The 25,481-nt window shown below is 40.4% G+C and overlaps 1 protein-coding gene across 3 annotated transcripts in view; it reads right to left on the minus strand.

Annotated features, from left to right (window-relative positions):
• MYO1D (myosin ID) overlaps positions 1-25,481 on the minus strand; it is a 363,813-nt gene that overhangs the window by 77,558 nt on the left and 260,774 nt on the right. For all 3 annotated transcript variants that reach the window (XM_053211546.1, XM_027034402.2, XM_015083443.3), the window contains exon 21: positions 8,347-8,501. In XM_053211546.1, coding sequence (XP_053067521.1) covers positions 8,347-8,501 — 155 coding nt within the window. The remainder of the gene's footprint in view (positions 1-8,346; positions 8,502-25,481) is intronic.

A 25,481-nucleotide genomic window follows, 5' to 3' on the forward strand; every position in this document is an offset into this window, starting at 1 on the left:
TTTTATTTACTTTGTCTGTTTAGAGCTATAATCAGAAAGGAGAGTAAATCTCATCCTTGTTATTCCATTTTGGCTAGAAGTGGAAGTCTGCCACTTTTTTTTTAAATAATTTTTTAACATTTATTTATTTTTGAGAGACAGAGCACAAGAAGGGGAGGGGCAAAGAGAGAGAGAGACACAGAATCCGAAGCAGGCTCCAGGCTCTAGGCTGTCAGCACAGAGCCCAATGTGGGGCTTGAACTCAAGAACTGAGAGATCATGACCTGAGCCGAAGTTGGAGGCTTAACTGACTGAACCACCCAGGCGCCCTGGGAAGTCTGCCACTTTTAACTTAGAGATTTCTGTGTAAGTCTAATACAAATTCCACTTCCCTTTGATGAAGTTTTCCCAGAACATTTTCCCCATGTCTTACTCCTGTCAATAGACTCTGACTTTAAAGTGCTTTAAGCCACTTTCTTTAAACTTCTACAAACTTATTACCAGTTATACACTTGTCTCCTTTGATAGATCACCAACTTCTTGATGGGAGGAGTTTGGTCTTTGTATCCCCATGTGTGAAGATGATATCTGATGTGTGACTGAGCCTCAAGAAATATTTTTTCCCTGTTTCTTGGTGCTGGCTAACCAGCACTGACTTTCATTTTATTTTTACCATCTTAGCCATTTGTAAATGTAGAGTTCAGTACTGTGAAGTTTATTTACAGTGCTGCGAAACACTGCCAGAACTTTCTCATCATTATGCAAATAGAAATATATATTTTTTTAACTGAATGAACAAACGTGGTGCAGACCTTTAATTTTACAGATAAGCCATGGAACAAAAAAGTTTGATCTGCTCAAGAGCTTATAGCTAGCTGATGGCAGAGCTAGGCCAGGAGCCACACTGTCTGTTTCCTGTCAAACATGCATTTCTACTAGGTCTGTTAACTCACTGCATATGCTAAACACAAAGACCGAGAACTGTTCTGCATCAAAGAAGCCTCAGATGTGGAAAGCCAGAAGTTACTAATTCTGAATGGCATAATTTAGCTAGGCTGGGCTTGATTTTTTTCCCCCCATTTCTTTTGGTCAGCAAGGAATAGAATATCTCTTAACAACTTGTTCCTGATTTTTTTTTTTTTTTTATGACAAGGAGTTCTCTGAGCCATCTAGTCCTATAAAGTTGCTTTCCTTTTCCATTTCATACAAAAATTTCTTTTCTCTTTACAACCTCAGTCGGATTCTTTTCATTTTGTGTGATATCTCTAGGCTTGACACCTCTCCTCCTAAGACCAGGATATAACTCCTTGCTTCATTTGGTAATGATTCTATCTTACCAAGGATGGTGTGTGGATCAAGCTGATTTTTTTTTTTCTCCACTATGAAAATTTTATGTGAATCTACTGGTTACTAGCTGCTTTGTTTCTGGAAGAAAAGATATCCTAAAATAATCTCATAACTTTTAGATCTATATATTTTTTGGTTTTCACATTTAAAATGACAATTATAGAAAATGTGTCATTCCATAATTTTTGAGACAAGTTACAAAGGAGTCTGAGCCTTTCTTATTACTACTGCTCTTCACAGATCTCATGACTAAGGAGACATTTGTTTGGTCCAGGAGCTCTTGCACAAAGGGTGCGCATGGGTTCTTCTGGGTTCCTTTCCACACAGCACCTGTTCGTAGTTAGGACCCACTTCTCAGCCTCTAAGCTGGGAGCCAGCTTATGCACACAGCCTCTCGTTGTAGTTTTGAAGTCTTTTACTCATTCTGCAGTTGCTGATCTGAGCAGGAATCCCTACATTTTGCACCCCTGTCAGCTTACTGACAAGGAGAGTCTGAAATTACTTGGAGTTCTTTTGTTGTTAAAAATAAGTTAACGAAAAGCTGCAACCCCCAGCATACAGTGTATCCATGGCTGTTCTGGTAGCTCTTTTAGTTGATTTAATATCCTGAATACCCATTCACTTCTGTCCCTAGACGTATGACATTGCTTAGAGCTGTAATCCTGTAACCAGTACAAGGCAAGAGGTGTTCATTCATAAAGGGAAGGAGACTGTAACGGAGTTCTTCCTTTCTTTCATATACAAGGAGGGCTAAGTTACCATCTTCTGGTAGGCAAGAGCATACATCAGTGGGGAAGGGCTTAGAGCGTCCTACAGCCAGGGGGCCCCAGCGGCCAGCCTCAGTGTCCAGGAGTCCCCAGCGGGAGCCCACTGAGTGCCGGCCACTATTCCAAACACCAGGGCAACTGGTGTGAACAGCTCAAGTACAGTTCCTGCTAACTTGGGGGCTTATATTCTAGCTGGAACGCATGTGATAAAGAAAGAAGTAAAGGTATAGTGCCAGAAGGAGATGAGAGCCGTGGGGAACAGTTAAGTAGGGCTGGGGGCAGGGTGCATGGGGTGGGGGGTGGGGGCAAACTGTTATTCTCTACCAAGATGGGCAGGGAAGGCCTGATGGGATGACAAGGGAGTAGAGGTGAAGGATGTCCCTGTCAGAGGCCTGTGGTTGAGTAATACTTCCAGTTTCTAGTACTATGGAAAGTGGGCATTTCTCTCTGTGTCTTCCTGTGTATCTCTATTGGGGACACTGAGGATGGTAAATTGTGGTCACTCACTTTTCTCTCACCATAAATCAGATGTTTTTGATAATTATAATTTTAACTGGCCCAAATACTCCAAGAAGGAGATGGACTATAATTTAATTAACAAATCCTTTACAGTTAGCTATCTACATTGTTTTCACCTATTGTATTTTCATTTGTTTTACACTTTTAGTTGTTACATACACTGCTGTGATTAGAAACCAGGCATCTCAGGAAAGCAGTTTGGGAATGCAGAGGAAGGGCCATGAGAACACGTATTTGGGGTCCAGGACAGAGGAGAGGGAGACACACATGGGAGCGGCGGGCAGGCAGTGAGCAGTGACTGTTGGATGAGAAGGGCCAGGAGCAGAGGCCTTTGACTTCCTCTACCTCAGGTCAAGAGGCCTCATTTCCCCTGGCCCCCTGCCTGTGCTTCCCGGGACAAACCAATGGCCTGCTTATTGGTCTGAGTCTACTCTTGAGTTAAAAGAACAGAAGCAATGATGTTCTTTAAAAAATTTTTTAATGTTTGTTTATTTTTGAGAGAGAGGGTGGGGGGGGGAAAGGGTCAGAGAGAGAGAGAGAGAAAGAGAGAGAGACAGACAGACAGAATGCGAAGCAGGCTCTAGGCTCTGAGCTGTCAGCACAGAGGCTGACGCGGGGCTTGAACCCATGAACCATTGAGTTCAGGACCTGAGCCGAAGTCGTATGCTTAACTGACTGAGCGACCCAGATGCCCCTGCAATGGCGTTTTTTAAGTTAAGCAGATATTACAGATACTGCTAAACAAACAAACAAACAAACAAACAAAAAAACCCAAAAAACAAGAAGCAGATGGCACTGACTTCAGGCTTTCATCCACAAAAACAAAACAGGAAAAATAAGTTTCTATGCTTATGAGTTGGGGTTATAATTGAGGTTTCCAGCATCCAGACAGGCAAATGCCTGGACAGCTGCTTAGGGCAGATGGGTCCTTTGACAGCTTAATATCGCTGAGTTTCTGGTGACTCTGCAGTCAGGGCAGCCAACGTGAGACCATCTGTTTACTAGTGGGCAGAAAAGCTCACGACCAGCAGGTAGCCAGTGCTGAGGATGAGACACAAACCCAAAACCGAGTCAGCCATTTTCATAACCTCTGCAAAGCAAACTGGCCTGGAGGGCCGCTGGCACCACCACCAGAGACAAGGGCTACGTGCCTACAAAACACGACCACACGGAACGAGGATATGCCCAGAGGTTTTAGGTTTGTAACGTTTTTTTATTTTTATCTTTTTTTACTTAAAAAAATATGGGGCGGGTGGCCCAGTCGGTTGAGCGTCCAACTTCGGCTCAGGTCATGATCTCAGAGTTCATGGCTTTGAGCCCCGTGTCGGGCTCTGTGCTGACAGCTCAGAGCCCGGAGTCTGCTTTGGATTCTGTGTCTCCCTCTCTGTCTGCCCTTCCCCTGCTCACGCTCTGTCTCTCTCTCTCTCTCTCAAAAATAAACATTAGAAAAAAAAATTTTTTTGAGTATAGTTGACATGATGTTACAGTTGGTTTCAGGTGTGTCCCAAGAGGTGTTATTTGGGTTTATTTCAAAGTATTCAAATGCCATAAGATAGATCATTCACTCAGAAAGCTTTTTTGTTCTTTTGTACTTTTCTAAATGGGAAAAGAGAATATCCAGGAATTCAGGCCTATATAATAGGCCTAAAAACTAGCTGTCATTTGTTTATTATTAAAAATGAATATTTTTTTTAGATACGTAACACATATATTTAATTGCAAAAGATTTACAAGGAAAAATAAATAAATCTCCCACCTACCTTTCTCGTAGTACCCTATCTCCCCTCTTTCCGTCCAGAGATAACATTGTTACCCATTTCCTGCATATCTTTCCAGATATTGTCTATAATATACATAATCATGTATGTATGGATACATACATACACACACATATAAATGTATACAGATATGTCCTTATAACTTTCTTATTGGCTATATTTAAAATGAACAAAGCCATATTAAAGCCTCTGAGAAGAACCACAGTAAAGAAGCCTGTTTAACTTTATTAGCATATCTACTGGTATCTGACTTTGGGTCCCCTCCCTCCCCTTTGGCATAATTTCTGGTCTGTGGAACAGGGCCAGGACTTGAATGGTATGGTTGTATCAGGTGTTTCTGGATGGCATCTACCCTGGTTGGTCTGTGCTTGAGCTGTCCTTTTTTTTTTTTTTTTTTTAAATGTAAAGTTTATTCTTATATTTTTCTTTTTTATTCATCTGCCTTTTCTTATTTTCTTTGCTCCTTAGTTTCATATCGCCTATGCACAGTTTTCTTGCTCTTTTCTTTCTGGTTTATTATTTGCTTTGAGCGGGGCAGCTATTTGCTGAAATGCAGTTGTTTTTTTTTTTAAGTTTACTTATTTATTTTGAGGGGGAGAGAGAGAGAGAGAGAGAGAAAGAGAGAGAGAGAATGAATCAAGAGGTGGGGGTGGGATGGGTGGGAGAGAGAATCCCAAGCAGGCTCCGCACTGCCAGTGCAGAGCCCCATGTAAGGCTGGATCTCATGAACCACGAGATCATGACTTGAGCCGATGCCAAGAGTCAGACACCTGACCGACTGAGCCACCAGGCACCCCTGAAATGCAGTTCTTGAAGAGGTGAGGGCACCATGTACGGCTGTCCTATAGCTTCCTTTCAGGATGTGAACTCACATCACCCTCTCTCCAAACTGCAGTATTGTCTGCACGAGGCCACTTCTTCCCTCAGCTGGGTGTGTCCTTTCTCTTGACCTCCTCCAGACACTGAGGTCAGCATGACTTAGAAGTTCCTTTAGGCCACAGACACTCTTGGACCAATTTGGGAGCATTTTATTTAGGGTTAAAAAAAATCTCCACATGAAAGTGGGATTAGACTATAATTTTCTTTTTTTGTGCTATCCTTCCTTGTTTTGGGTATAGTGTTGTGCTGGCCTAATAAAATGAGATGCTCATTTAAAAAAAATTTTTTTTTAATGTTTATTTTTGAGAGAGAGAGAGACAGAGTACAAGTGGGGAAGGGTCAGAGAGAGAAGGAGACATAGAATCTGAAGCAGGCCCCAGACCCTGACCTGTCAGCATAGAGCCTTAGGCAGGGCTAAACTCACAGAGTGAGAGATCATGACCTGAGTCGAAGTCAGATGCTTAACCAAATAAGCCACCCAGGCACCCCAAATGAGATGCTCTTTTATCAAATTTTTTAGTTCTCTCTCTTCTCTCTGATACTTGGTTGGAATTTTACTCATGGATTTTAAGTCCTAATCCTCTCTCTTTATAATTTTTTTTTTTTTAAAGTTTGTTCATTTATTTTGAGGGGGGGAGGGGCAGAGAGAGAAAATCCCAAGTAGGCTCCATACTGTCAGTGCACAGCCCAACGTGGGGTTCAGTCTCACTAACTGTAAGATCATGACCTGAGCCAAAATCAAGAGTCAGACACTTAACTGAATGAGCCACGCAGGCGCCCTTCTCCTTACGATTTTTTGAAGATAATGACTCCTGCTCAAATCTAATCTATCAATGCTATATTCAGCTATTCTGAGCCTTTCCTTCTGAGTTCTAACCAGAGAACCTTTCAGAATGTACTTTAGGGAAATTACCTGGAAGATAAAATATTTGTCTGAACTTAAATCTCTCTCAACTTTGGATTTCTGCAATTAACCCAGGGACAAATAAGATCATGTACCACATCACTGTACTTGTAAAACACAATACAATTTTCTTTAATGTTCATTGATTTATTTTGAGAGAGAGAGAGAGAGAGAGCGAGGATGGGCAGAGAGAGGGAGAGAGAGAATCCCAAGCAGCTTCCCAAGCTTTCTGTGCTATCAGCACAGAGCCCATCATAAGGCTCAATGCCATGAACTGTGAGATCACAACCTGAGCCGAAATCAAGGGCTAGATCCTTAACTGACTAAGCCACCCAGGCACCCCAACACAGTGCCATTTTCAAAGTCACACCAATGATATGATACTTGGTAATAAGGGAAAACAGCTAGTAAAGAAATCAAATTAACCATTCCTTATGAAGTCAATATCAAGTTGCTGACTAACTCTAAGTCGAAATTCCAAGCCTGAATTTCCTGGGGGCAGGGAGGAGGGGTTTTATCTCTTGTTGATGCTTGACCTTTTATTCATAGAGTAAGAACATCAAGAATAAACTATAAAAAAATCTAGCATTTTGACAGCCTTCTTCTCTTCCTCCCATTTATAATTTTTAAAGATGTTTAAAATTCTTCCATATATTAAAGATTGGAGGGAATACAAGTAGAAATGTTATCTCAGAATGCATATGCTAGGGAGAGACAGCAACTGACCGTGCTAGGACCAGTTTCCCATTTCCCCCTACTTACAGAAGCATTCAATAAGAGTTGGAATTTGCTAAACAAGGACCCAGACTGAGAAGAAATATTTTCCAGGCAAAAACTATGCATTAGTACAGGCATGCGGATTAAAATCCCTTTAATTGTCCTTACTTTGTTCTAACTATCAGAAGGAAAAGAAGCCTCCTAAACTGAGCCATGACTTTACTGTAGAGATGCCTTCTCCATGTCTTTCCCTTCCATTCTAAACTCCTTAGTATCCTCTTAGCACTCTTTGGCAGATGGAAGGGAATTTTTCAAACTTATCTGTTTATCATTGTTTTTTGGTAATTCCTTAGATTCTTATTTTTTTCCCACCAGATGACCATTATGCATTATTTTATCCACACCACTGAAAAGCATTTAACTACATATCTAAGGACCTATTTTGATCTAGGATACAAAGTTTAATAACATAAAATAAATGGTCTGCTTATACTGCACACACTGATCAGCAAAATGAACACAGTCGAATTAGACAGGTGGACATTTGATTCTAGATATGTCTTTGTTTAGGGAAAGAAAAGCCATATCTAAGTGAGAAAAAACAACAACACAATACTGATAAGGAAAGTCGATTACTTCTGGCAACTTAGGAAGCATCGTGGAGGAAGAAAAGGAACTGGACCCTGAGTTTTGAGAAGCGGTCTTCCCCTGGCATCAGGGTGGGGGGGAGGCGGAGATAGACAGTTTGCCACACTGGAAAGAACATCTGACTTTGGAGTCAGAAACGCTCTACGCCGAATGCTCAATGATGTCCTATGGGAAGGAAGACCCCGTCTCTAAAACAACTCCAATAAGTAACCAGACAGATCATTCCCTGGTCCACATCGTCCTCAGGGTCGATGCTCGGTGCATATTTCTCACATCACTGTTCATAACACACACCCACACACAAATACCCCAGACATCTAGGTTCACTGTTAATATGTCATGTGCCACCCAAACTCTGCGTTTTTGTATAGGTTGTTGCTTCTCTTAGAAATTCCTTCAGTCTTCATGTACCTATATGTCATCCTAAACCTGTCTTCTAATTTACGTTCATAGTAGACACAATTGCTGATTATATTTGGGATAAATGAGAAGCTGTGACAATAAGTACATAAAGTAATTTTTCTGTCTTTTGGATTTCTGTCATTGGACTGGTGATGAAGAAATCACAATTGGGGAAATTCTATCATTTTTCGTTCAGCTGGAGGCTGGAATAGCAGAGGATCATTCCTAGTCTTGAAACTAAGCCTAGATGCTAATTTTGCCTTCTGTGGAATGGATGATTTATGTCGTTCTTCTAAAGGAAAATAACTCAATACATTGAAATTGGCACAAAGCAAGTTCAGTAAGAATTATGATGAAAGATTTCATATGTTCAAAACCTGCCTCAGTTACAAAAATCAAGCTTTACCTCTTGAAATGATTCACCAGGACTCCAACAAGTTCTCCAATTCGACTCTCATGGGTTGGCTGTTTGCTGAAAAGGCAGACAATGAGGTCTTTGTTGTCTTTTGTATGGAACACTACAAGTTGGTCCTTTCCATTGGAGACACTCAGACCAGTCAACTGCAAAGACATAAAACATGGAAAACTATTAGGATGGTTTCTCAAAAGAATAAATTTAAAAATACATTTCGTAATTATATGCATAATATACATATTATATTATATATGTATAACTTTAAAAATAAACTTATATTTATATATATATATATATATATATTTCAGTTTATTTATTTTGAGATAGAGAGTGTGTGTGCATGAACTGGGCAGGGGAAGAGAGAAAGAGAAGGAGAGAGAGAATCCCAAGCAGACTCTGCACTATCAGTGAAGAGCCTGATGTGGAGCTTGATCTCCCGAATCATGAGATCATGACCTGAGACGAAGTCAAGAGTCAGATGCTCAACTGACTGAGCTACCCAGGCACCCCTAATAATGTATTTTTGATCAGTGACCCTGGTAGCTTCAGTCTTTTCCAAGTTTCATGGAATAAGCAAGATGGAAGGAAATCATTAAGACTAATAATCAGTGAAACTGAAAACAGAAAAATAATAGAGAAAAATCAATGAAATAATGAGCTGGTTGTTTCAAAAGATCAATAAAATTGCTAAGCCTCTAGTCTGAGGATAAAAGAGAGATAACCTAATTATCAATATAGAATGGAGGAGGGGATAGCACTATAGACCATACAGACATTAGAAGGATAACAAAGAAAAATATTTTCAACAACTCTGTGTACATAAATTTAATAACATGGATGAAACCAAGTAATTCCTTAGAAGCCACAAACTACCAAAACTCACCCAAAAGGCAATAGATAAGCTGAGTACTGCTTTATCTATTAAAAAATGAAATTTGTGGTTAAAAACCTTTCAAAAAAGAAAACTCTAGGCTCAGGTGACTTCACTGGTGAATCCTACCAAATGTTTAAAGAAGAAATAACACTGGGAACACTTTGTAACTCATCTTATAAGGCCAGCATTATCCTGATACCAAAAAAGGATAAAGGAAGTACAAGAAAACTGTAAACCAATATCCAAAACTCTTCATCAATATGGATGTAAGAATGACCAACAAAATATTAACAAAGAAATCCAACAACATATAGGAACAATAATATACTACGACCAAGTACAGTTTATCTAAGAAATGCGAAGCTAGTTCAGAATTCATTAATTAACCAATATAATCCATTGCTGCAACAGAATAAATAAGCCACGTGATATTATTTGATGCAAAAAAAGTGATGAGGGATAGAAGCAGAAAAATATTCACCTTTAGCCCAGAAGGCTGACCTAAAGCCTGCATAATTTCAATAAGGATTAAATATGTGCTGGTTGCTGCTTTCTTTGAGGGTCTCATGACTGCCTTTAAATCTCACTGACAGTTCACATCAAACTGAATGACAAGCACTAGAGAAATCTTGAGAAAGCAGTTTCACAGGCAGAAATTTGAGCATTTATTTTTATTTTTTATTTTATTTTTTTTAAGTTTATTTATTTATTTTGAGAGAGAGAGAGAGAGAGAAAGTGGGTGCCTGCACGCAAGTGGTGAAGAGGCAAATAAAGAGAGATGGAGAGAGAGAATCCCAAGCAGGGGCTCAACTTGGGGCGTCAGCTCACAAACTGTGAGGTCACGACCTGAGCTGAAATCAAGAGTCAGATGCTTAACCCAATGAGCCATCCAGGCGTCCCTAGTTTTAAATATTTTTAAAGATTTTATTTTTAAGTAATCTTTACACCCCACGTGGGGCTTGTGTTTCCGACCTTGAGATCAGAGTCACATATTCCACAGACTGGGCCAGAGGGGCTCCCCTTGATCTACTAGTCCCTGCACGTCCCTTCCCCCTTGAGCACAAAGCATATAACCACCAGCTGCATAGAGCAAAAGTGCAGCTCTTTCTGCCCACAGAGCAGAGAGCTTTCCCCGTGCTACTTACATAAACTTACTAATTTGCACTGTAAAATGTCTGAAGAATTCTTTCTTGGCCATTGTGCTCCATGACCCACCAACATTTTTGGTGGCCCTGCAAGGGGATTATAGGGGGAATCTAAGAGCCTCAGTGCGACCTGCTAAAACCCTTTTATTCCCCCAGCCTCTACTTCTTGTTTTTTTCCAGAGATGTCCTGAATAGTACAACCCTTCGGAATGTGTCTTGTCTGAGTGCTCAGGAGAGAACCTCTTGCCCGTGGCCCTACTAAGGGGAAGACAAACTTCTGCTGCCCGGCTGGACACCAGTACCTTGGCTGTAATGGCGTTGGGCTCAGAAATCAGTCTCTGTTTCATCTGCTCTTTTAATACTTGTATACTCGAGTATTTTAATACTCTTTTAATACTCATCGCAGGACAGACATACATGTCCCTAGGATGGCCGCTGATCTCAAGACTCCCATGGAAGGTTTCCTCCTAAATAATCCAGTGTGATCCCTCAAATGAGCATAAAATCCAAGATACATCTGACCACATGTGATTCCTGAAAGTGACTGGTGGGAGCTATTATCCAGTTGAGGCACTCACCCAGCGGGGGACTGGATCACAGATAAAGCTCACAAGAAAGTTTCCTGGATTAGATAGGGGTTCCGTACTTTCGTTTCTTCACGTCTTTCATTTGTCTTGCCCATGGGCTGTTTGGAGTTCTGTCCTAATCTCAGACTGAAAGTACTTCTAGCTTAGATATATGTCACTTAATATGATACCAAATAGCTGCTCCTTGTTAACAAGGGCCAGGGCCTCTACCTCATCCATTAATAGTAGATCCAGAGTCTTACAAAGGGTATTGTTACTGGTTGCAAAATATATTGATACCCCCAAAATGGAAAGAGGCAGCTCCAATCTCTGTGGCATTTCAGTCCAATCACTGACACCCCTTCTCAGGTAGTACAATGGTGTCAGAGTGGTTGAAACTGAGGGATGCCTCCCACCACTCTGAATCCCAGGGAACTTCAGCAATATTCCTGGTGGGATGCCACTTAGAAGCTGAGGAGGATTTTGGTAAGGGACTCCTAGTTAGTTAATGGACTCTCCTCCATTTGTAGGAATTAACTATAGGATCAGCTTCCTTGATCCCAAAGGATTTTCCTTTGGGCTGTTGTTACCTAACACAATGGAGTCAATCTGGACAATAGGATTTAAAGAAGAAGTGCCTCATCTTTTTCTGTAATAATGCTTGGCCTCAATGTTCTCTGAAGGATGATAAAAAAAAAATGACCCATTGATGGGTCTTTAAGGTTCAGTACTATTTATCAATTGGACCTTTTGGTAGGCATCAGGGAAAATGGACCAAAATCCCATATGGTCAGGCCTTTATGGCCCTCTACCAAAACCCTCATCTGTCCATACTCCTTTAGGGGGCACGAGGACACCCCTCTCCTCACCCTTTTCTTCTCAATCCACCATCAGCTGGCTGCCCAGGCCCGTCCTACTTAACCCACCACCCTCCCTGTGTTTTGTCATGTTTTCTATGTGCACCACTCCCTGCCCCCATCTCTCTGCCAAGATCCTGTATATGCCTCCTTCTTTTTCCTGAGTTATTCTCTCCTCTTTGTTTGCTTCTTTGTGTGTCAGAGCTGGAATATATCTTGAGAGTACTGGATGAATGTTGCCTGACTCTGGTTGTGTGGGGTTTTCTCCCTCATTCATTTCCTAGGTTAATGGCTATGATAATTGGAGCCAGTTGTCCTATAAGTCTACCTCAGGATGGGGACCTTAAAGAATACTCCCAAGAAGCTTTCAAAATTCCTTTTGCTTCAGGGAGGTTCCCTGTCTTCTCCACCAGACATGGACTGCCTATTTTCACTTTTTGTGGATGGAAACAAAAGGTGTGCCTGTTCATCTGTCTGTGCTGATGAGCTTTAGGACTGAGAGAGTCCTTTTTCTCTGCCCTCTTGCTGGCAGCACCTCACCTCTTCTGCCTGCACCTCCCCCTGCTCCTCTTTCCCCACCATGTTGGGTGCCACTCGCATAATGGCTCCTGTACCATCCTTCATGCCCTCAGTGCCATTGGCTCCTGTTCCTCCTCTCCTTGCTATCAAGGAGTGGAGAGCACCTCTCTCTGGACTTAAACCGCTCACTTCAGATTTCCCCACTGGTGCCCCAGGTAAAAACTGACAGTGGGGAACAAACTGATTGACATTTAGTGTGCCCAGGTGCAATATATTTGGCATTTAAGCTAATTTGAGTTTGTTAGTTTAATTAAAGGTAAACATGTCTTTAGAGTTATCAGCACTAAATGTAAAACTTTTATTCTACCAAGGTTTACAAAAGGTCAAATAAACTCGTGTTATCGCTGTTGCAATTTGTCAGCAGAAAGATGACTTAAAATGATGGTTAATTTTGTGTCAAAGTTTTCACGAGTAATTGTTAAGAACAAGTAGGCTGAATAAATAAAAGATTAATGGGTAAAACTTTTATTTATTTATTTATTTATTTTTAAACTTCAAAAATGTTTGTGTATTTTTGAGACAGAGGGACAGAGTGAGTGGGGTGGGGGACAGACAAAGAGGGAGACACAGAATCCAAAGCAGGCTCCAAGCTCTGAGCTGTTAGCACAGAGCCTGATGTGGGAACTGAACTCACAAACCACAAGATCATGACTTGAGCCGAAGTTGGACCCTTAACCCACTGAGCCATCCAGGCACCCCATAGGTAAAACTTTTAAATAGCTTTCAAAATTTTTGGTAACATGAAACTGTGAAGTTTTTTTTTTTTTAATATTTATTTGAGAGAGAGCTCACGTACTCATGCAAGCAGGGTGAAAGGCAGAGAGAGAGAGAGAGAGACAGAGAGAGAGAGAATCCCAAGCAGGGTGTGCACTGTCAGCTCAGAGCCCGACACAGGACTTGATCCCATGACTGTGAGATCATGACCTGAGCTGAAATCAAGAGTTGGAAGTTTAACCAGCCGAACCACCCAGGCGCTCCTGACACTAGTTTTGCTAAGTTAAACAATAAATTAGATTGAATTTATTGGATATCTAAGTCTTTTCCAAATAAATGCTAAAGCATGTTTACTAAATGTAGGTTTGGGCTTTTGGCTTCTTACCACAGAGAAACTGAGGATGTTGGGTCTATGGTAAACTTGCTTTATGCTTGGTTGAAAGGTTGTACTATGGAAAAACATGTTTTTAGAAATTATGAAATATGTTCATGAAGTTCAGATGTAAAGAATTTTGGTGTAACAGACCATTCACAAGTGATTACTACTTAATTTTCTTTGGAGATTAATGTTTCTAAGAGTTAAAATTCTGCTAAATATAATTAAGATCGAAGGACGGGCGCCTGGGTGGCTCAGTCAGGTAAGCATCCGACTTCGGCTCAGGTCATGATCTCACAGTTTGTGGGTTTAAGCTCTGCATCAGGCTCTGTGCTGACAGCTCAGAGCCTGGAGCCTGCTTTGGATTCTGTGTCTCCCCCTGTCTCTGCCTCTCCCCTGCTCATGCTCTGTCTCTTAAAATAAATAAATGTTAAAAAATTTTTAAAAAAGACTGACAGACATAAGGAAAGCAACTCTGTACATAGGAGTGGAGGATTATGAGAAAGAATACCTTTTGTTGAGGGAAAAAGAAATTCTGTCCTAAAATGAGATTGGTTGTTTGGGGAGAAAATGTTTACAACAAAATCTGAATGAAAAAGAAAGTTGTAGAAGGTTTGTGAAGGGAATTTTTTGGAAAAGAATTTTATGTATGGTCAAGATTGAGGTTGAAATGAATGGATTTTAAAAGTACATTGGCATAAAATTGAAATTCTGCTTTTCTCTGTGTTAAAAAGACAAAGTTTTCTTGGATTGTTGTCTGCTTTTGATAAGAAAATGTAAATGAAGTTTTTTTTCTTTTTCTTTATCTGCCCAGAAAACCAAAGCTTCTGTGTTTTGTCGTTATCAGGTCTTTGATTACTTAAGAAAGTCAAAACTTCTCAAGTTTTGCTAACAACTCTAGCTTCCTGTAGAATCTCTTACTGCCAGCTCAGTTAAATGTAAATATTAAATTTAGAATGATCTGTAATCCTATTTAGGAATATACTTAAAAATATATAAAAAATATAATTTCATATATTATAGAAAATATATGAAACTCCTGAAGTTTCAATATGTTCTAGTATAAGGTCAAAATTAAATAATTGTAATTATTAAAATGCTATGTGTCACAGGAATAACTAAATTTCCTTGTCAGCTACATTATAATGAACTCTCTTATCAGATCTTTAACCATTCTATTTTTGAGTCTCTTGTGGTTTACAGTTATTGTTCTGATGCTCTTGCAGAATGAGTTTGTCTTCAAGGAGATTCAGGAAACTGACTTTTGACAAATACAGGTTTTTGATATCTTTAAAATCATAAAACTAAAATGGTTAAGGATATCCAGAACTAATGGAAGAAGCTGCATCTGAACAACTAGAATTAGGAGAACGGGACTAAATAGACTGAGGAAGATGATTATGGTTTTTGTGACTCTTATTTGACACACTGCTGGTTTCCTAATGTTTGCTCTTCTAGATTTAAAAAAACCTTCTCTTAAGAAATCCATGACTTATAGAAATGTGATAAAGTTTCTTTCGTGAACAAATTGAAACATTTAAATCTTTTCTTTATTGGAATCCTCCAGAATTCAGAAACTCCCAGTGGGTATTCTTTCTTTCTTGGCAATTAGTTATTTGCATAAGTTCAATAAGAATTTGTTCTCTTTGTAGTCTCCTCAAAAAGTTAAAAATAGAACTAACCTCCCATCCAGCAATCACACCAGTAGGTATTTACCCAAAGGATACTAAATTCAATGGGATACATACACCCTGGATGTTTACAGCAGCATTATCTACAATAGCCAAATTATGGAAAGAGCCCAACTGTCCAACTACTGATGAATGGATAAAGAGGATGTAGTATATATGTACAATGGAATATTACTCAGCCATAAAAAGAATGAAATCTTGCCATTTGCAATGACATGGATGGAGCTAGACAGCATAATGCTAAATGAAATAAGCCAGTCAGAGAAAGACAAATACCACATGATTTCACTCATATGTGGAGTCTAAGAAACAAAACAAATGAGCAAAGGAAAAAAAAAAAAGGGAGAGAGGCAAACCAAGAAACAGACTCTTAACTACAGAGAACAAACTGATGGTTACCAGAGGGGAGGTGGGTGGAGAGATGGGTGAAATGGGTGAAGCGGATCAAGGAGAGTACTTGTGATGGAACACCAGGTGACGTATGGAACTGCTGAATCACTGTATTGTACACCTGAAACTAATATTACACTATATGTTAACCAACTGGAATTTAAAGAAAACTTAAAAAGAATCTATTCTCCTTGTAAAGGACACAATTGGAAACACTGGTTATATTACTAAGGCTTTGACTGGAATGTCCTATGTAAGAGAGACATGCATAGACTCAGATATGACCAGACAGCTCTACGGAATTAAGGTTGACTTTATGGAGTCAATAAAGCCCCTTGAAAATGTTGGCCTGAGGGGCGCCTGGGTGGCTCAGTCTGTTAAGTGTCTGACTTTGGCTCAGGTCATGATCTCACAGTTCGTGAGTTCAAGCCCCGTGTCGGGCTCTGTACTGACAGCTCGGAGCCTGGAGCCTGCTTCTCATTCTGTGTCTCCCTCTCTCTCTGCCCATCCCCCCACTTGCACTTTGTTTCTCTGTCTCTCTCTCAAAAATAAATAAACATTAAAAAAAAAAAAGAAAATGTTGACCTGATACCTTGCTTACAGAGTTCCCAGCAGCCTTACCAGGTGAGTAAAGAATGTCACTTTCTGGCAGGTGCAGGAAACCTCAGGATATTTTAGGGACCTCAAGAAAAGGAATGCACCCAAATCTATAGGTATTGTAGGCAAGTCTGATGACAACAATTTGGCTCGGCTCTACCCTTGAGCAGCTATTAAAAGTTCAATCTAGAGGGGCACCTGGGTGGTTCCGTTGGTTAAGCTTCTGACTCTAGATTTTGGCTTAGGTCATGATCTCACAGTTGTGAGACGGAGCCTCGAACTGTTGGGACTCCTCATGTGGAGCCTGGTTACGATTCTTTCTTTCTCTCTCTCTCTCTCTCTCTCTCTCTCTCTCTCTCTCTCTCCCTCCGCCCCTCACCCACTCACATGGTTGCGTATGTGCTCTCCCTGTCAAAAAAGTTCAATCTACAGATTCCTTATAAAAAGTTTCCACAAAACAGATTTTAAAGGATCTATATGATCCATCACTATTCTTGCTGAGCTTATGTAAATAATTAGGCCAAGTTTGTTAAAACTGGACTTGTTTTACAAATGAATCAGTCTTGATTTGGCTATCTCTGGAAATAAGGGTGAACTGAGAAAAATTATGTTTCTCAATAATGCATCCTTATGGATGTTAGGTTCTAGTTTTAATTAGCTGTCTTTAAATGCTTGTTGTTTGCCTAAGCTAGACAACTTGGGGTAAACTTCAGAGATACTGCCATAATAGCTCATATATAGACAGTCTTCCTGTTTGTTACTCTGTGGGGATAATAAAAGGGACCCCATGGACATATGATTATTTAAATAGCTGGACAATGGAATGGATACCCCAACAACTGGGTAACTCAGCTTTCACCCTGATCAATTCTATGTGTCTGGGATAACACAATTGCTCCTTAAAACCAGATTATACCCCACTCCATGGAGTTAACTATGGACTTATAGAAATAATGGCTGGCTGAGCCCTGGGTTAGCCTGGATGTGGGAGAATGACAACGAACTGAACGACGTGCCCTCATATTCCTGTGAACCAGTGGAAGATCTCAAAATACTCTTTAAACAATGAGATAAGAAAAAAAAATGGAGGTCTTTTTTCTTGTACTTGCCATCTACACACCATACCTAAATGGAACTCTTTTCTACAAGGGGCACAACACTACGCTGAGCTCCAAAACCAATCTTTGGGCTGGGCTTGTGGCTCACTGTCCACATCAAGCACTTAAGGTCTCCCTTGCTGAGACTCTCCATTACAAGGTACAGATTGGCATTTATTTACATCCACACATAGCTGAAATGATACTACATCCTAATACCAGCACATGTAGGGATGCTTTTATCATTAAAAAGAATGTTTCTTGCTGACCTATGGTAAATGTTACATGGGACTCTCCAGGCCAAAAGAGGCCTTTCTCTTATCCTCAAACTATCAAAATTTTAACTGAATATGCCAATCCGTAGATAGTCTGACGACAACAAATTCCTTGACTATTATTTGAGATAATACCCAGGAAGGATTATCTCAAATACAGGATGGATATATGTGGCTTACTACCACAATAGGACAACTAAGCCAAAAGGCCCGTCCCTTATGCTAAGAAGAGAAAAACCATACCCTTGATTCATAGCCCAATAGTACCAGCTAAATGGAATGGTTACCCCCATAAGCCTGTGACCATACCATTATTTTATAGGCAACTGACTGGTTTGCTATTGACTAGACAAGGTGATCAGGCATCAGATGGCTAGCACCTAATGGAATACAATGGTTACATGGGCCAAATTTTTGGCCATGGCTTCCACCAGGCTGGATTGGAAGATGTACTATAGGTTATGCCTAGACTCCTAGCCATAGCACTAAGACTATCACAAGTCTAGTGAATCTTCCATAGCTAAAACAACGATGGACAAGGTCTGCATTCCATTAGTATGATGATATGATGATCTGACATCTATTTTTCTTCCATCAGTAGGTCTAGAAGATGTTTTATGGCACATAGAGGCCCTTGATAAATATGCAATTAAGATCTTAAAATGACTCTCAAAATAGCATTACATTATTAAACACCAAAATGACCCGAGTGCATAAAGCAGTTCTACAAAATATAATGGCTATAGATGTCTTAACAGCAACACAAGGAGGAGTGTGTGCCATTATTAAGGCAGAATGCTGTGACTCCATTCTGGATTATGACAAAAATATAACAGGACTACTTACTGATATGAATAATCAAATTGATGCTCTTAAAGACCCTACATTGCCACTTAATGATTGGTTACATTTGTGGTCCGGAGGTGGACTATGGTCCACACTAAAGTGTCTTCTCATTTCTTTTCTTTTTTTTTTTTTTTTTTACCTTTATTTATTTATTTTTTTGAAAGCAAGAGAAAGAGAGCACGAACATGGGAGGGAAAGAGAGACAGGGAGAGACAGAGAATCCCATGCACTGACAGTGCAGAGCCCGATGTGGGGCTCAAACTCACAAACCATGAGATCATGACCTGAGCTGAAATCAAGAATCGGAGGCTTAGCCGAGGAGCCACCCAGGTGCCCCTCTTCTTATTTTCATTATAATAATAATGCTAATATGTTGTCCCTTTGGCTTTGTTCTTTTCTATTGTTGAGATACATGCAAGCAGGTGCCAATTCCTTCACTCAAAAGATCCTTACTACTCAAAACAAATTCACCCAGATGTCTTCTCTGTACTCTACAGCAATGGCCTTCTATTATAGTTACTTGTAGGGACAGAGAGTAACCAATTTCAGTCCACAGGTAGGGATATCTCTATGATCCCTGACAGCTTGAAGAAGTTACAGAAGATGAGCTCCTCGCCTTTCAACAACCTTAAAAGATTTAAGGACCAAAAATTGGTCAGGGGGTAAATGATGAGGGATAGAAGCAGAAAAATGTTCACTTTTAGCCCAGAAGGCTGACCCGTATACAGCCTGCATAGTTTTGATAAGGATCAAATATGTGCTGGTTGCTACATTCTTAAAGGGTCTCATGACTTCCTGTACATCTCACTGATAGCTAATATCAAACTGAACGATAAGCACCAGAGCAATCTTGTGAATGTAGTTTTTTTTAATTAAAAAAAATTTTTTAGTGAATGTAGTTTTACGAGTGGAAATTAGAAGAAGCATTTATGATCTACTACTCCCTGCACATCCCCTCCCCCTTGAGCACTAGGCATACATACACCAGCTGCATAGAGCAAAAGTGCAGCTTTTTCTGCCCATGGGTCCTGTCCCCATGCTACTTAAATAAATTTCCTAAGATGTACCTTACGATGTCTCAAGAATTCTTTCTTGGCCGTTGTGCTCCACGACCCCACAACAAAAGCACCTGACAATATTCAACATCCATTCATGATAAAAACCCCTCAAGAAACCAGGATTAGAAAAGAACTCAACCCGATAAATCACATCTATATAAATGCCACGGCTAACAACACACTTAGTGGTGAAAGAGATCTTTCTGCAGAGATCAGAAGCAAGGTAAGGATTTCTATAGTCACTAATGTCGTGCAACATCATACGAGAAGCCCTAGCCAGCGCAATAAGGTAGGTTTAAAGAAATTTAAAAGGCATATAGGTCGAAAGGGAAGAAATGAGAGTCTTTATATTATTTGATTACATGATTCTCTGCATAAAAAAACCCCCAAGGAATCTACAAAATAGCTCCTAGAACTGGTAAGTAGGTTTAGCAAGGTCACCAAGTCTTGTTGGTCACAAGGCCAACATGCAAAGATATTTCTCTATACTAGTAATGAACAACTGGAAATACAATTTAAAAAAAATTTTTTTAACATTTATTTATTTTTGAGACAGAGAGAGACAGAGCATGAATGGGGGAGGGGCAGAGAGAGAGGGAGACACAGAATGGGAAGCAGGCTCCAGGTTCTGAGCTGTCAGCCCAGAGCCTGACGCAAGGCTCGAACTCACAGACCGTGAGATCGTGACCTGAGCTGAAGTCGGATGCTTAACCGACTGAGCCACCCAGGCGCCCCTGGAAATACAATTTTTAAAAATAAAAATTTTTTAAAAATGTTAACTTAGTTTTGAGAGAGAGCGAGAGAGGGAGAGAGGGAGGGAGAGAGAGAGAGACGGAGAGAGAATCCCAAGCAGGCTCTGAGCTGTCAGCACAGATCCTGACATGGAGCTTGACCTCACTAACCATGAGATCATGATCTGAGCCGATATCAAAGAGTTGGAGCTCAATTGACTGAGCCACCAAAGTGCCCCAAAAATTAAAAAAAAATTTTAAGTATAGTTAGCATATAATTTTGGAAACAGAAGTTTATAAACAAAACCATCCACAGCAACTCCAAAAACAAAAATACTTATTTTTTTTCCAAAACCAAAAATACTTATATGTAAATCTAAAAAACATGTGTAGGACCTATATGCTGAAAAGTACAGAATCAAATCAAATTGTTGATGAAAGTAAATAAACAGAAATAACAAATTCATAGATTGGAAAATACAATATTGTTAAGATGCCAATTTTCCCCAAGTTAATCTATAGATTTAATGCAATTCTAACCAAAATCCCAGCATAACATTTTGTAGATATCAATAAGCTGATTTTAAACTGTGTATGGAGGGGCACCTGAGTGGCTCAGTCAGTTGAGTGTCCAACTCTTGATTTTGGCTCAGGTCATGATCTTGTGGTTCAAGAGACTGAGTCCTGTGTCAGGCTCTGTGCTGACAGTGCAGAGCCTGCTTGGAATTTGCTCTCTCCCTCTACCCACCCCACTTTGAAATAAATAAACATTTAAAAAAAAAAAGTCTGTGTGGAAAGGCAAAGGAACTAGAATACCCGAAACAATTTGAGAAAGAAGAACAAAGTTGAAAGACTCACAGTAGTTCATTTCCTTACTATAAAGCTGAAGTAATGAAGATAAGGTAATTGTCAAAGGGATAAAAACAGATCAGTGGACCAGAATGAAGAGTCAGAAATAGGTACAAACACGGCCAATTGATTTTTCACAAAGTTACAAAGGCAATTCAATGGAGAAAGGATATAACTTAGACTTTTGGATAACTTGGACCATTTCAACATTCACAAGTCAAAAGAAATAAACATCACTTTAAATCTCAGGCCTTCTGTAAAATGAATTCAAAATGGATCATCGATGTAAATGTAAAATGTAAAACCATAAAACTTTTAGAAGAAAACAGGAGAAAATCTTCGTGGCCTTGGATTGGGGAAATATTTCTTAGAAATATCACCAAAAATGTAACTCATAAAAGAAAAAAAAATGTTAAACTGAATTTAACCAAACTGAAAACTTTTCTTTGAGGAAGACGCTGGTAGGAAGATGAGTATATAAAGAACTCTTAAAAATCAACAATAAGAAAGCAAACAACTCAATTTAAAAATAAGCAAAGGGGACCACGTGGGTGGCTCAGTTGGGTAAGCATCTGACTCTTGATTTCGACTCAGGTCCAAGATTGAGCTGTCAGCGTGCAGCCTGCTTGGGACAGTCCCTCTCTCTCTGCCCCTCCCCAGCTCATGCACACATGGTTTCCCTCTCTCTCTCTCTCTCTCTCTCTCAAAACAAATAAACATTAAGAAAAAAGTTAAAAGTGGGCAAAATATTTGAAGTCACTTCACCAAAGAAGACATACAGGTGGCAAATAAATACATGAAAAGATGCTAAACATCACTAGCTATTAGGGAAATGCAAATTAAAACCATGAGATACCACCACAAACCTATCAGAATGGCCAAAATAAAACAAAAGCAACAACAAGAACAAAGTGACAAGCTGGTGGAGATGCAGAAGAGTTGGAATTCTCATACACTGCTGGTGGGAATGTGAACTGATACAATCACTGGGAAAACAGTTTGGCCGTTACTAAAAGAGTTAAATGTAGAATTACCATGTGGGGCGCTTGGGTGGCTCAGTCAGGTGGGCATCTGACTTCGGCTCAGGTCACGATCTCATGGTTCGTGAGTTTGAGCCCTGCGTTAGGCTCTGTGCTGACGGCACGGAGCCTGGAGCCTGCCTCAGATTCTGTGTCTCCCTCTCTTGCTGCCCCTCCCCCTCTCATGCTCTGTCTCTCTCTCTCTCTCTGTCTCAAAAATAAATAAAACATTAGAATTACCATGTGATCCAGCAATTTCACTCCTAGGCATATATCCCAGAGAAATGAAAACGTATGTTCACTCAAAAACTTAGACGGGAATGTTTATAGCAACTCTATTCACAATGGCCCCAAACTGGAAACGAATAGGATATCCATGGATAAATCAACTATGAACATCTCTACAATGTAATGCTATTCAGCAATAAGAGGAATAAACTAATGAAACAAATTATTGATATGCAACAACATGGATACATTTCAAAGGCATTATGTTGAGTGCAAGCAGTCAGCCTCAATAGGTTACATACTGTAGGATTCTATCTATGTGATACTCTCTAGAAGACAGAACTATAGGGATGGACAACAGATTGGTGGCTGTCAGAGTTTAGGGTCAGGGGTAGTCTGACCTAAGGGAGTTGTCTGGGGATGATGGACGACTGCGTATCCTGCCTGGCGTGGTGGCTACACGAATCTATACATGTGCGAAGACCCGTAGACTGTACACAACCACCAGCAAAAGCCAATTTTGTTACATGCGAATATAAAAATACAGCTCCTTGCTTATTTTGATCCCTGGATAGTCTACTTTGGTCAGTAAAACAGAAGCCTCAGAGATTTCTCACTCTGTGGTTTGTTCTTTCACTGCAGAAAATACCAAAGTGCCACCTCCTGGCCGCCACAGGTGCTGTCAGTCTGGCAATCAACACCGACAGGGCATCCGCTGGGGGCAATGCAGAGCGCCAGGCTCCCTGGCGGGGATGGAAATACCAGAGATGCTGAAGGCATAAGCCTGCTGTAGGGGGATTCACAATCCAGTTGGACCAGTGGAAGAGACAAACAAACAACTGGAAAACATTTTAGCAGTTCGTATATTTGGAAGGCCACTTAGTTTCATGTCCGTATTTTACGGATAGGGAAACTGAGGCTCACAGAGGTTAGCGGGGTCTGTAGACCTTGGAACTGGAACTCAGGTCTGCAGACTAAGCCAGTACCATGCCCTTTATCGTAATCTTTTTCAAATGTCACGTACAAATGAACAGAAGCTGCATAAGGAAGTAGTCCTAAACGTCAAGTGAATACATGTTCATAGGAGGTGAGTTCTTGGGTTGATTTTAAAGAATGCCTGGGTCAGTGCTTGAAGGAAGAAGGAAAAGTATTTAAGGCATTGGAAATCACTTCACAAACCTATGTGGATCATGGACTTTCTGAGGCCACTGGTAAGAGAACATATCAATCTTTCTGCCACGTAGATGTATCCCATCCAGATGATTCTATACAATTAAATTAAACATACCATTGTCATTTCTAAAAACATTTTATGTCTGTGATGCTTCCCTCTCATTTGATTTCATATGCAAAATTCGAAACTGAATTTATGTAGCACTTCGCAGGAGAGCTTAATTAGAGCCTAATAAAATGAGGATTTTAACAGCAGCGACTCTGCCAACATACCCCGGGAGCCTTGGCTGCAGAGCTTCAGGGAGAAGAGGTTCAGTGGCACATGCTGGAACCATCCAGATGGAAGGCCCCTTCCAGGTGCTGCCTGGGCCAGGGGGAAGGAGCCCAGGACTGTTTTCTCAGCTCCCTTCCCCTCCAGGGACAGGCTTCTGCTCCTGCCTGTCCAGCCCGTCTGGTGACATGCTGCTTCTGGTCCTAGGAAACCCTCATGTGTAGGCTCAGACCTGTGGGCCAGAGCCTCAGACAAAGAGAGGGAAGAGAGCACCAATTTCTTTTGCTACACAAATAATGAAAGATTAAGCCCCTGGTGGGGCCCAGGCGGGACACACAGCACCCAGAACGTCTCCTGGTGTTGTGGGAGACAGGACGGTAAGTGGGGAAAAGCAGCACGGAAAGGGAAGACTTGGGTGCTAATCCCACTTCGGCCCTGTGATTATTCGATCACATGACAAGTGAGTCACTGGATTTCTTGGAGCATCTGTCACCTCTTCTACAAAATGAGGATCATACTAGACGCCTCATCTACCTTATAAGTCTGTGGTAAGGATCAAATAGCAGCAACTCAGAGGTATACGAAGATGAACAAGCAAAATCCCCTCCGCCTTCAAGGGTTTTTACACCCTAATCTAAAAGGAGATATGCCAGCAATGCCTGCACTGAGGTACATCAGTTAGGGAAGGGGTCACTCTCTCAGCCACACACATAAATCAGCTTCTCTGAACAAAAGTGCAACTCCTTATCCAGGCTTCACTCTGTTAGTTACCTTCTTCTCTCTCATCATTGGTGGGATCTCTGTGCTATTATAAATCGAAACCTCCCTCTTTTTGATATTTAAGATTTCGAACAGGGCAGATACAGTCTCCGATTGTAAACCATCTCAGTCCTCCCAGGCCCTCCTCAGCAAGGACGAGCAAACAGCGGACACACCTAGACAAGTGAAAAGCTCTGGCAGTTCAGAAGGAGGAGGCTTAGTCTGGGGAATGAGAGCAGGTGTTCTTCTTTGCCATGGAGTAAGTGCAAGAAAGCAGGGCGAACTAGAACAAAATCCCTAATTTGTACTTGCACTTATAAGTACAAAACAGACCAATATTAGAAACAGAAATCATTCTGAAAGATAACCATGATAAATTAAAAACACAGTGGTTCAAAACATCACACTGCACACCTTAAATATATGTACAATTTTTTTGTCAATTATACCTCAATAAAGATAGGAAAAAAACCAAAATGAAAGCAGTAAATAACAAACAGATACTGCAGAAAATCAAGTAATAGAAGAAAATTTCTCAATGTCACAAAGATTTTCAGTCTTTAGATAGAAAAGAGTCACAGATACCAGCCCAATTTAATTAAGAGAGAATCATATGGAAATGTAGCCCAGAGGAAGTTTTACATTTCTGAAACACAGGGGATAATATCTTCAAGTATCTGGGAACAAAAAATAAGTTTTCTGCACAGGAAAATAACTTTAAACTTTACATACTTTTTAAAAAGTATGTCTCTTTTGTCTGAAAATGTAGGAAGACATGGAAGAGGAAAAATATTAATATTGTCATCACTCACAGGAGGAAATAACTAAATCCATTTCAAGTTTTTAAATTATTTTAGTTTTAAAAAATTTTTACACCAGACTTCAAGCTGTATTACGAAGCTATAATCATCAAGACAGTATGGTACTGGCACAAAAACAGACACTCAGATCAATGGAACAGAACAGAGAACCCAGAAATGGACCCACAAACGTATGGCCAACTAATCTTTGACAAAGCAGGAAAGAATATC

This window comes from Acinonyx jubatus, chromosome E1, assembly GCF_027475565.1.
Source record: "Acinonyx jubatus isolate Ajub_Pintada_27869175 chromosome E1, VMU_Ajub_asm_v1.0, whole genome shotgun sequence".
In the NCBI taxonomy this organism is placed as follows: Eukaryota; Metazoa; Chordata; class Mammalia; order Carnivora; family Felidae; genus Acinonyx; species Acinonyx jubatus.